The sequence below is a fragment of the Orycteropus afer genome, unplaced genomic scaffold (genome assembly GCF_000298275.1).
Source record: "Orycteropus afer afer isolate SDZICR_OR568_19922 unplaced genomic scaffold, OryAfe1.0 scaffold00015, whole genome shotgun sequence".
In the NCBI taxonomy this organism is placed as follows: domain Eukaryota; kingdom Metazoa; phylum Chordata; class Mammalia; order Tubulidentata; family Orycteropodidae; genus Orycteropus; species Orycteropus afer.
This window is the reverse complement of record NW_006921602.1, coordinates 13,388,566-13,401,382: the sequence shown is the minus strand read 5'-3', so window position 1 is coordinate 13,401,382 and position 12,817 is coordinate 13,388,566. Positions and strand designations below refer to the sequence as shown.

General features: G+C 45.3%; 1 protein-coding gene across 1 annotated transcript in view; it reads right to left on the bottom strand.

Moving 5' to 3' along the window:
- Nucleotides 1-923: 923 nt before the first annotated feature.
- The window catches only part of CA12 (carbonic anhydrase 12), a 78,598-nt gene continuing 66,704 nt past the window's right edge, over nt 924-12,817 (bottom strand). Inside the window, exons 9-11 of the mRNA XM_007958022.1 lie at nt 2,958-2,990; nt 1,780-1,867; nt 924-996 (exon numbers count right to left, since the gene is read on the bottom strand). Coding sequence (XP_007956213.1) covers nt 924-996; nt 1,780-1,867; nt 2,958-2,990 — 194 coding nt within the window. The remainder of the gene's footprint in view (nt 997-1,779; nt 1,868-2,957; nt 2,991-12,817) is intronic.

The following is a 12,817-nucleotide window of genomic DNA, read 5'->3' as shown; positions in this document are numbered from 1 at the left end:
AAATCCATCTGAGTCATCTCAGAACTCACTTCTATTCTAGGAGGGAGAAAGCAGCAACACATTTTCAAGGAACGGCCTAATTATTTATAAAATCTGTCGAGTGCAAAACAGAATTGCCCAACTGACAAGAGGCTGGATTTCCACTTAATACTTTGACCTTCTCCTGTTTGTGGCTTAGCGATTTCTATTTAAGTAAATAGAAATTCTATTTGCAAAGTGATAGTCTCCCCAGCCCATCTGTATTTTCTCATTCTCCCTTTCCATCCCCATTCAGGAATGGAACTTCAAACAGCCTTTCTCTAGGATCTATTCAGTGTTTCTGACCCAGAGGACTTTGAAAATGTCTCTCATATATTACAAAGTATATTGCTTGTTTTTTTCTCACCTCTGACCACTTGACTCTTACAACAACTCTTCCCCCCCTGTTGTGAAGTCAGACCCAAGGTCCTGTCATAGCACAAGAAATCAGAGGAAGACAACTCCTCCTGAGGAAAGAAACTGAGTTTCCAAAGCAAAACCTAAGCAAAGAGTACACATTCTGGTCTGAAAGCTTGAAGAGCAAAAGCAGAATTTTCAGGACACTTGAAACCACACTTGAGTGGACCCCTGGATCAGTGTGTTTTCCAACCAATAACAGCTTACCAGCAGGCAGCCTGGTCTGTGACCCCAGAATACAGACCACTTAATGATCCCACACAGATGTGGCAAATAGCTCAGAGTCTGCTTCCTGATCAGAGAACTCTTCCCATCCACTGATCACACCAGGGTGGCCCTCGCACAACTTAGAGGCCCCCGAGTGTCTGGTGTGCTGGCATGTTGAGTGGCAGAGAACCCCTTCAGGTGTTTCAAGTGTCCAGAGAGCCAAAGTGTGTGGCATCCAGGGCAAAGTCCTTGTGTGGTCGTGCCTGGGAGTGCACGGGACCTCAGGCATGGGCCTCAGTCTCCGTCTTGATGGCTGGTTTGTAAATGACTCCTTTGTTGCTGTCCCCTTTTTTGCTACTAGAACAAGAACACATAAGGCTTGTTAGTCAAAGTGGAGAGAGTCAGAGGGCAGGCTGACTCAGCTATGGATTGAGACACAATTTAGATGTCAGATTCCTCTCTTAGGGACCCTTCTTCAATTCTGTCAGTCTTGGGAGGGAATGCCCCCAAATAAAGGAATAACCAAAACAGACCTATTCATTTTCCAACTGCTCTCTTTTAACACCTTACAGTTCTAGACCTATGTTTTGAAAAAAGTCTCATCATTCCACTTTTCAAACCTTTGGTTCCATAATAGGGTTCCTGGTGACTTCTTGTTCCATACCAGGAATAATAAATTAGGTTTTAGGAAAAACCAAATGTGACAATACAAGCAAAGGCAAAGGGCATCGATAGCTAATATGGGTGAGAGATCATGTTTTCCTTCATTTTCCTCTTTGGATTCATAGAAGGAAAACCAGATGTAAAGCTTAGTAAGAAAACAGACTTGCTAGTTGTGTTTACAAAAATGGGACTTCCCCAAGATCAAGAGACTTGTTCAAGGTCATACAGCTAATTAGCAAAGTCAGTAAGGCTGGTGCACACACTTCCAACTCTTAGCACAATGACCCTTACACAACCAGCATCTCATGCAACAGAAGCCTGGATGCCAGGGTTTTGGGAACAGCACTGCCAGGATAAATACTGGAACAGGTGACCGGGAGTCTGCACTCTGAAGACTTAAAGGCTACCTTCGCAGTCAGTGCTCATGGACATATATAAGCCACCCACACCCATTCCAAATAAAAAAAACCTTACCTCTTCTTCCTTCGGAAAAGCCAAATGGATACTCCTAGGACAACACAGATGCCAACAATGCCAGCCAGGGCTACAGAAAGGATGACGCCTAGGAAAGAAGTTGACATACCACATTACATTATACTCCTCCCCTCCCCTTCGTCTCCTCCCACTCCACACAGGTGTGAAATCAAGTGGCAGCTTGTGATCATCCACAGAAAGGCGTTATTTCCCCAGCTCTGCTCTCAGATTCTGGTCTTTGGCGTAGGAGGACATGCCTGGAGTGCTTAAAGGGGTCGTTTGTAAACCGTTGAGATTCTCCAGCAGGGGTTCTCAAGTCTGCACAAGGATCATCTGAAGAGCTTGTTTAAAATGTAGACTTTCTGAACCCTGCCCTCAGAGACTTATTCAGTGTGTCTGGAGTAGGGCTCAGGAATCTGCATTTTAACCAAACATCTCCTGCTGATGCAGATAGGCCATGAACCGCACTTTGAGAAACCCTGGGCTACATGATGAGAATTTACTCTGCGTTAGCTTGCTGGATTTAAGGCCCATTTAAAAAAAAAAAAAAAAAAAAACCACCTCATTGCCACCAAGTCGATTCTGACTCATAGCGACCCCTTTTGGGTTTCCGAGGTGGTAAATCTTTACAGAAGTAGATTGTCCAGTCTTCCTTCCACAGAGTGGCTGGTGGGTTTGAACCACCAACCTTCTGGTTAGCAGTCAAACGCCTTAGGCACTATGCCACCAGAGCTCCTTAAGGCCCATTAGATGCCTCTTTATTAGCTTTGTCCCCAGATTCCATTGCATAGTTCTAAGCAGTTCCAAACAACCAGTAGCCAGCCCATGGTCAAGGTCCATAGCCAGTCACCCAAAAGGGCCCACGCTAGACTCAGGCATGTTTTTAGGCAACGGTCTCCAAGTATGGCCAACATAGGTTTTGGAAAGGTTCTTTCAATGTGCCCACACTGTAGGGTGATTAGGTCTTTCATTAGGGGAGCATTTGATTGGCAGTTCATTTTTGAATCAAAGAGTAACTGGAGAGTAAGACCCATAGCAAGGGGGGGAGGTGGTCAGGAGCCAGAGTGACAGCATAGAAAAGCAGAGAGCATGGGCTGGAAGAGTTACAGGCCAAGATCACACCCAGAATCAGTGATTATCCCACTGCAGCATGCACAGCCGGCTGGCCAACCACATACCCATACTCAGTCCTGCGTAGGTAAGGTCTTGCACTTAAAAGGGGGAAGGAAAAGACAGGAATTAACCCAGAGTCAAATTGTGCTGAATTTGACCAATGTGTTGAGCAAAGCTCTACCTTTGTTTGGTTGGAAGTACTGGGGTTATGCAAACCTTTGGGGAGTGTTCACCCTTGGCTCAGGTGATTGTAGTACAGGAAATTGTCTAGCTAGGGAACCATACCTTGATCTCCTCCTTCCAGTGCTTCTCTATCACAGCAATCTCTTTGCTCGAGCAAGACTCCAGTTTTTAACACAATATAGAAGGTGAGAGGAATCAGAGTTCTACTTGGGTAGGTTACTGTTGACTTTTCTGGCACCTGCTCTTCTTAAGCAATGAATCTGCCAGGTTCTGGTTGGGTGCAGCTGGTGAAACCCAGCTACAACCTGCCACCAGACTTCTCCCCATCCCCATCCCTCCTGTATCAAGTCTTGTCTTCACAGTGCAATTCTATTTTTGCTTTGGTTCTCCTGGACAAACTCAAGAAACTCCCCTTCCATACCAGCCTCCCTTCTCTGCTATATGGAACCAGACAATTAAGGCTTATGGCTTCTTCCGGCAAGCTTCTGTTGGGGATGAAGGGGTTAGTTAAGAGTCCTCAGTACAGCTGAAATAGTGCCCAGCTACATATGATGAAGTGCCACAGTCGGCCCACTGGGGACCTCCCCAGGGGAGGGTCATATGTGAGCCCATCTTCTTGAGTAAGACAGAGGAGGCCAGCCTTGAAAGTTCTAGGTTCTTCCCCATTCTCTCAATCTCTGTTTACAGATATCCTCTTGTTTCCAAGACAGGTGTAAGGAGAAGGAGGTGCTTGTTCTAACTCACATTGGAAGGCACAGTTGTGCAGATGGTGGCCTGGCCCAAGCTGTAGGAGAGTCTGCTACCCATACAGCCTGTGTGTTGACTGAGATGCTGGGAGAGCCCTGGCCAACTGTGAGACGCCAGCAGAGGGCCAGGGACTCTGCCCTCAGAGTGCTCAACACCTTTGGGAACCAGGCCTGAGGCTAAAGGGAAAGGCTTTGGCCAACCCCCTTCTCTTGCCCTATGACCAGAGTCTGGCTGATCTCCCTTGAGCCATCCATCAGCCCCACATCCTTTCCCTGTTGTCCTCTTCTGCAATCCCATCTGGACCTATGAAGCCTCGCTGGTCCAAGGCCAATCCCTGAGATGCCCTGGTCTGGCTTCCCCAGGTGGCCCCAGGCTGTTGTGAGTAGAGTAGCTGTGGGAAAGAGCTTTGCACAAAGACCAGGAAGGCCTATTCATCCTGCTCTCATCTGCTACCAGCAGCCGCCCATAGCCTCCCAAGTGGCAGAGCGAGTGGTTTCCCTGGCCAGATTCCCAGCCCAGACCTCTTGTCATAAACTGAATAGAAAGACCAGTCTGTGGCTTGGGTGAATGCTCAGGACATGGGCCCCCACCTGGGGAAAGCATCAGTGTTTGTACAACACACACTCTGTTCCCTTTATGGTCCGGAGCCTCTGCACAGAATAATTTTGATTTTTTTTTTTTTTTAAGTTACCCGAAGACCTTGGTCCTCAGGATCTTAAAAAAATAAATAAATAAATAGTAAGTTTGGTTTCTTTTCTAAGCCTTTTGATGGAATACATTTTTATTCTTTGTTTCTACAGCTCCAGATGCTGCAGTGCCAAACCAGTTCTCACCACATAAGTCTGTTACCAGTGAGCCTACCCACTTGGCTGAGGGTACAAATTAGACAGTTTCTAAAGTCATCCCTTTCACAGTCACCTCAAACATCCTAAAAGCCAAACAGCCCCCAAACAGCAAAGCAGCCCAATCTGAGGATGGAGAAAGTGTTCCCCTCAGGCTGTGGTCTTAGGGAGCTAAGTGAAGTCTGTGGAAATCAAGGCCCCCAGAGAAAGGATATTTCTCAAGGGCACATAACCCAGCTTGGTGGTTTATCTGGAGGGTCTGGCTCTCTTCATTCATTCTGCAGTCTCTTGAGCTGTAATAGGCCCTAAAAACAATCACGTACAGGTAGTCCCCCACTCATGACAGGGTTCTGTTCTGTCAACTCCATCGTAAGTCAGTTCTGATGTTAAGTCGAATATCTTTTTTCTTTTTTTTCAGTTTTCATAGCCTGCTACATGGTATTGTTTTGAACAGTAAATCATACCACTGAACATTTGCAAGTGCACATCTGAGAATGATTATTTCAGCAGATTATGTGCTGTAACACTGTATGTAGTACATATTACTAATAAGATGTACAAATAAAAGCAAACAAGTAGATGGCCCTAAGTGCAGTTCATTGTAATGCAAATACGTCATAAGTCAGGGACTATACCTATTTAATCCATTCCTCTCACTTGGGCTTCTTGCTTCTAGATGATCACTTGTCAGGATTCTAAATTGCCTCTCTCTGGAGACAATGAAATGAGACGAAGAAGCCATGAAGACAAGGAAAGCCCTAAAGACTGGGACAGATACGTTTGATGCAGCAAAACAAAGCAGCTTTGGCTGAGCAAGCAGAAAGGAAGAGAAATGCTGGTGAAGGCGTCATCTAATATTCTACAAACTCATGAAGCTCAGGGTAGGAAGAGGTTGTTGACATGCTGTCCCCTTCTCAGAAAAGAAAGCACCAACCAACCTCAACCAACTTTCAAGGAAGCAGGGCTTCTTCTGCAGAGATGGACCAAGTCTGTAGGGCCTGGACCCATTGAGGCAGATGCCACAACATCTTGCTGACTACAGGGAGAGGGAAAGGCCTGGACACTATGGTACAGGGAGAACAATTCAAGAGTGATTGAAGATCTATAGCCCAGAGGGAGAAGCCAAAGTCTGAATCACAGCAGAGCCTTTGCTGGTGAGAACCCAGCCTCTGGGATGCTGAAGAGGGCAGCCTCAGAGATGCTGTGCAGGTGGGGCAGGTAGAGCCAGAGAAACTTATTTTCAGATTCAAAAAAGAAATGGTTATTCTCAAATGGGGAATAAGATAGGCAGTTCCCACTGAAGAACAATGGGAGAGACAGAAGAAACAGAGACAGGCAGCTTCACAGAAGTCACCTGGCCACAGTGCAGGGAGAGCTGCCTGCTCCCCATATAGTGCCTGGGGTTCATGTCAGGGTGAGCAGAGATGGGGCAGTATGACACAGAGGTGGAAATCACACAGAGAATTCGGTGGTGCAGGCTTCCTTCAGGAAGGTACAGACACCTGGAGGAGGTAGATGAGCCACTTGCCACAAGGGCATTGCTACCTGTTCTGGGGTGGCTCCAAGGCGGCAAGAGCTGCATCTTCCACTGGCATCTTGCTGGACCCAGGGATGCTGGGTAACTGTTTTTGAGGTCTCCTGAAGCCTCAAGTGCAAACACAGAACAGTCCCGCTGGAAGAACTAGCACCTTGCTTACACAGCTTGCGGTTCCTAGAACAGAGGTCTAGTGTTCTCTATATCTATCTGTGACTCTGTTTGAATGTGGAATACCATCTTTTTCCTTTCAGTCTTATTTTCAAGTTTGGACTGTTTCTGAAGGTGGCATGTTATGTAGTAATAACATAGAGCATATATCAAGCTCTCTCATGACTCACGGTAACCCCATGCATTACAGAACAGAACTGCTCCCTAAGGGTTTCTTAGCTGTAGTCTTTATGGAAGCAGATTGCCAGGCCTTTCTCCCACAATGCTGCTGGGTGGGTTCCAACTGCCAACCTTTCGGATGAGTGCAAACGCTTTGAGTCACCCAGGGACCTTATATAGGTCTCTAGCAGTCTCCAGTTTTGTAAAGGAGGTCAGGAGAGTTTAAGATTTACCAGGGGTTTGATAGTTTACATAAAATCCAGTTTAAGGTACTAAAAAATCCTATTATCCTGCTTAATAAAAGTCACTGAGCTAAGTAATTGAAATGCTAGTTTGCACTTTGGATGATGCTTTGGCAAGAAAGCAAGGAAGATGCCCTCAACCACACAACATTCCTGTGTTTGGAAGATATGTTTAACTGGAGAGTTTTCTCTTATTAAAACGATGCAACCCAACAAAAAAACTATCTCTACAAAGAAATCTTCCAAAAAAGATAGCAGACTGCACAAGGCAGCTGGTTTCATGCAGCCATTGTATGGGCTGAGGGCTTGGTCTTCCAGATTGCAGGAATGTGGGCCAAGAACAGAAACCCATACTGCTCCGAGGGGCCTAAGTCTAAATGCAATCGGCCTGGGCTATAACAGCACTGGTGCTGAGGACTCCAAGTCTGTCTGTGCTGACGGAATGGCGGGCAGTGGGCCTGAGGCCTTTTCTACCTATCAGGCCAGATATCACTACAGAAGTAGATTGCCCGACCTTCCTTCCGAGGAGTAGCTTGTGGGTTTGAACCGCCAGCTTTCTGGTTAGCAGTCAAGTGCCTTAGGCACTATGCTACCAGGAGCTCTGGCCAGAGCAGCAATCAGAAAGCAAGACAGCCCCTTTAGGCAACTCCCTCCCAGGCCGTTAAAGCTTGACAGCTACGTTCTACTCTTTAATTTTTCTTAAACAAAGTGGATTGATTGATTTGTTGGCAAAGTGGTAACAAAGCAAAATATGACTTAAGAAATGAAAATATGACTTAAGAAAATGAAAATGAAAATTTGACTACTGGCCAGGCTTATGTTCAGATCATTCTGCAGAGAAGACCCTGCAGGGGAGAGTGGAGAAGTGGATCTATTACATTCTTATAAACCTGTAATGAGTACCAGGCAAATGCCAGGCATAAAGAATGAGGAGGAGGCCAATCATCTCTGCCCTTAAAGGAGCTTGCAATGTGTGTGTAATGCATATATTTTTTTTTTTCTTTTTTAAACTGTGTGGTAATAAGTAACTATTCTGTGGTGTAAAGCACAATAACAGAAATGAACAATTTGTTCTGGAAGCGCTAAAGAAGGAGAATGGAAGTCATCTTCAGGGGAACGGGGATGACTTCAGAGGAGAGATGGTTAGAGTTGGGTCTTGAAAAATTTTCCAGGGGAAGAGGTAGAGGGGCATCCCAAAGGAGAATAGTGTGTACAAAAGCCTTGAATGCCCCTGCTATGTTAAGGGGAGGCTCTATGCTTTGGCCTGGCAGGGGTCTAGAGGGCATGGATGGGTGTCACAGGGAGACAATGCTGGAAAGATCAGCTGGGACCAAAGCACAAAAGCAGTTCCAGCTTTCTGCCTAACCTTTTCCCAGCTGTCCTTCCTGAACATGGTCTGCTCTGGCCAGGGACTCATTAGGAGCAAGAAGACCATGCATGGTGGGGCTTCCTGCTTCCAGCCCCCCACAGTGCCTAACCTGGGGAGTGCTCAGGTAATACGATATATGCTGAATTAGGTTAGATGAAGGGACTAGGACATCATGTTTTAGCACATTTGATGACTGTGCCTTACTATCCATGTGTCCAGGTCTAGGTACTTGATGGTAGGAACTCCTCTTTGGAAACTTTGGAAGAATCAATGCAACTCTTCCATCTAATAGCCTTTATTTATAAATAGGAATTTTAGAAACACAAGGTCAATAACCACAAAGCATACAATCCAGTTAGTATTTAAAAGAAATAAATAATTAGCCATCTTAGCTTTGTAAAAATTTTTTTTTTTTTAAGGTTTTATAAAACTACCCAGGTCACTCAGGGTCAAGCAGATTTTAATCGTGCTGCTGCACAGATTTGCCATTGGTAAGAATCCTGCTCCTTTACCATCTAGCACCTGCCTACCTGTGCCTCAGCTGCCTCTGGGCTCTGCAGCAGTTGACATGCAGTTGCTCAGAGCAAGCCCACTAAAAACATGATTATAGAAACTGTTTGGCTTCCGGTTATCCCTCAGATTTTCCTTATCCAGACATGTTGGGAATAGTGCTTGGTAATACCACTATTTAGGTTGGATGGGCTCTTGTTTGTTATTGGCTAAGAAGAGGTCAACTCAAAGAAACCAAGGATCAGGTCAAATTTCTAAGCCTTGGCCCTTGTGGACTGTATAGCTGCCTCTAAGCTCTTTCTCCTTTCCTCACTTAGGGCATTTGAATCCTAGGAAATCGGGACTGGTCCCAGGAGGTAGCTCCCAGTCCAGGATCCCACCTTGAGGAAAGTAAATCTTGTTTCCAATATTTAGATCAAGTCTTCCCTCTGGAAGAGGATCTTTTTAAGAGCTGAAAAAGTGTCTGGCATGACTTCCACCTTGTCCTAAAGAGTGGATATTTTAACCAAAGGCAAGGAGAAGTATAACATATAAGAAAGAAAAAGTTGGTACAAAAAAGGCAGGGAGGAAAAGAATGAGGGAATTCTGAAAAAAGGTGCAATGGGACCCCAGATAAAGGGATTTGTGAGTTTCTCCTCTCTCAAGGGCTAACAATTCTCTCTAATCCCACTTCTATGAGTCTTCAATCTACCATTATATAAAAAGAAAATGAAGATGAGGAACAAGGTTTCTCTTGGGTTTGGTTGTGCTATCTTAGTAACTTCAACTTTATTATTTCAGGAGTAGCTATTACTGGACTGAAAATGTCATACTATAACAGAACAGAGACCAGGGCATGTGATATAAAATTCTAGAATCCTATGATAGGAATGGGAGCTCTGGTAGCATAGTGGCTAAGGCACTTGATTGCTAACCAGAAGGCTGGCGGTTCAAACCCACCAGCCACTCCTCGGAAGGAAGATGGGGCAATCTACTTCCGTAGTGATACTGCCTCGGAAACCCAAGGAGGGGTCGCTATGAGTCGGGTCCGACTCGATGGCAAATAACAACAACAACAAATGATAGGAATTCAAAAAAACAACAACAAACATCTTAATTCAGGGTGTAGGAAAGTCATTGTATAACTCCTATGGCAGTGGTCCTCAATCAGGAGATGTCTGGCAATGTGTGTGGAGATATTTTGGATTGCCATAATTGGAGGAATGCTACTGGGTATCTAAGGCTATAAATCTTTATGGAAGCAGACTGCCTCATCTTCCTCCTGCAGAGTGGCTGGTAGGTTCAAATCACTGACCTTTTACTGCATCACCAAAAGCTCCTTAGGTGCATAGCAGGCTCCAGTTAAACAAGTCAGTCCCAACTGCCCCTTTTGGTTAAACCTTAGATCCTCCTCCCAAAGTCCATGTACTTTCCTTCCCAGAGCACTTCCTGAACATTACCTTGAACCTGGCAGAATTTGCTGACATCACAGTTCTTGTCAACAGCCACAAAAAAAAAAACCTGAATAAATCAGACCCTAATTACAAACATGTCTCAGGGGAAGAAGAATCTACCAAGGATTGGGTCCAAACTGCTCAAGGTTCATATTGACAAACAGGCTGGCCCCATAAACCTGAAACTGGACGATCCAGCAGCTTGAGGCTGCTCCAGGTTGGGTACAGGAAGGCCCACGTGAGTGTAGTGCCTGTGGAGGATGAGGTGTGGGGCTTTGCTTTCTTGGGAAAGAGCCCCCTTGCTCCCTGTGTCTTTGGCAAGTGAGAAGGAAGAGAGAATTGTGGCCAAGTTTCTATAATCACCCTCCAAATGAACAGATTTGCCTTGGACTGCTAGGGATTCTTACTCCAAGGAGAGAGCAGGGCCCAGGTGGGCCTCTTGGAAGCAAAGCAGCAGCTCTAAGCATCTGTGCACCGAGGGGCAGAGCCAAAGTTGCATTTGGGCTTGCATCTTGATGTCCTAGGCTAGGAGTCGGTCTGCAAGCTATTTCTAAGAGGTTCCCAAGCTGCCCTGACCAGACTGAAAGGGTCTATTGAAGCATTCTGCTACAAGCCTGACTGCACTGCCCCCTCTACAAGCAGCAACTTAGACCTGAGCCAGTCTAAGAAGATGGCTAATTATCCCCATCATTACATCTGGGGGTTACTCTTGGATGTCAGACTCAATTTCCTGCATGGTTTCTTCCAATCCTCTGTAACTGCCCTCAAACACTGTCCCTGCAACGTAAAGTCAGGATTGGCAGTTGTTAGTGTCCACTTAGAATCACAATGCAATGCCTTATCTAACCCCCTCGTCTATGGCTAAGGAAATCAAGGCCAAAGAAGATGTGATTTACCTACATCACACAGTCAGAAGAAAATAAAGCCAGGCCTTGACCTTGGGTCTCCTGATTATATTGTCAAACCAAAAAAAAAACCTAACTCCCTGCTGTCGAGTCGGGTCCAACTCATAGCGACCCCTCCTTGGTTTCCAAGGAGTATCACTACAGAAGTAGATTGTCCCATCTTCCTTTCAAAGAGTGGCTGGTGGGTTTGATTTGCCAGCCTTCTGGTTAGCAGTCAAATGCCTCAAGCACTATGCCACCAGAGCTCCTATGATGTTGTCAAGTCGATTTCTACTTATAGTGACCCCATGTGACAGAGTAGAACTGTCCCATAAGTTTTCTAGGCTGTGATCTTAATGGGAGCAGATTGCCAGATCTTTCTCCCTTGGAATAGCTACATGGGTTTGAACTGCCAATCTTTCAGTTAGCAGGCAAACACTAACCGTTGTGCCTCCAAGGCTCCTTCTATTGACTGTAGGAAGAATACTTGTTGCCCTACTCCCTCTGACTTGGTCTTGTATAGACTAGCTCATAAAACAGAGCTGATAATAGAGTCCTTGCCTCCCAAGCAGAATTCTACCGGATCAGTGTGGCCAAAGTCCCTGATCTTCAGGCAGAATTTTTAGGTTTTCAATTTTATTTAAAAATGGAAGAGTTTCAACTTAACCCTTGAGTACTACATATTCCATTTAAAAGAATGAGAAAAGAGAAAGCTACATCCAGAATAGATTACAAAGGGGTAATTCTAATTCTGTGCATCCTAAAGCATTTCCTGGAAAAGAAGTTGGTACTCACCAGCATGTACGTTCTCAATTCTTGGGAAGGGCCACTGTTGACAGATTCAGTTTTCAGACAGAGAAACTGAGGGAAAGATTAACTAACGGTTTCTGGAGAGGAGAATACAAAAGATGGATTCTTGGGCAGCTGCTGATTAAGTAACTGAAAGAGAAGGCCATAATTCTGACCATATGTATGGTCAGTTCAGAAGGTCATGTGTCTATAGCTTTTCTGCAAGGACCTCAGAAAAACAACCTCCAGCTAAGTTTAGGAGGGGATAGTTATAATCTCATAATATCAGAAAGGAGCACCAACAAAGGGGCACCAGGTAAGAAGAGAAGACCCAATTCTCTGACAAGTGGTTTAATGAGTTTTCTAAATATGAATGCCTGGCCCAGTTCAGTCCACAAGTGATGAAGATGGTTGAAGTGAAATTTCCACAGGACCTTCCCTGCTTCTGACTACCTGAGATTCCCAAGCTGGGAGCCACTCAAGTGAACTCTAAGGTTTAAAGAAGGATGTGGATTTCAAGAATGCCCTCTTGGCCCCTTCCCTGACCCCCAGTTTCCAGCAGTAGAGAAAGTAGAAATGAAATGTTAAATTCCTTCTGGGGAGTTACGGTTATAAGTTTAAAAGGAAGAACTGAGCTCTTGTAGCATTAAGAATAAACCAGGCTATTAAGCTCCATTTGCTGTAGAATATGTGGCTGTGTATATCCAAGCTCAGGAAAAGATATGACCAAAGGGCAGTCAAGGAGGTGTTTTCTTGCCTCCAGCGCCCTGCTACATTTACAATATGAACTGCTTGCAGCCACTGAAGGACTGTGTCCCTCTATCTTATGTTTAACAAAGGAGCATCCTTAGGTGGGGCTGGAGGTGCTGTGAATTGCCTGGCAAGGTACAAGATGGGGGAGGCTGTAGAAACAGAGTGTGGATGCCAGGAAAGCCTAGGATGAGAAGCACAAAGTTCGATCTCATGAAAAGGATCCTCATGTGTCTTAGTAGAAAGGGATAACTCTCCTGAGCAGAAAGGTTCCAAGAACATCTTCTCTCCAATTTGGAGGAGGTTTTCAGG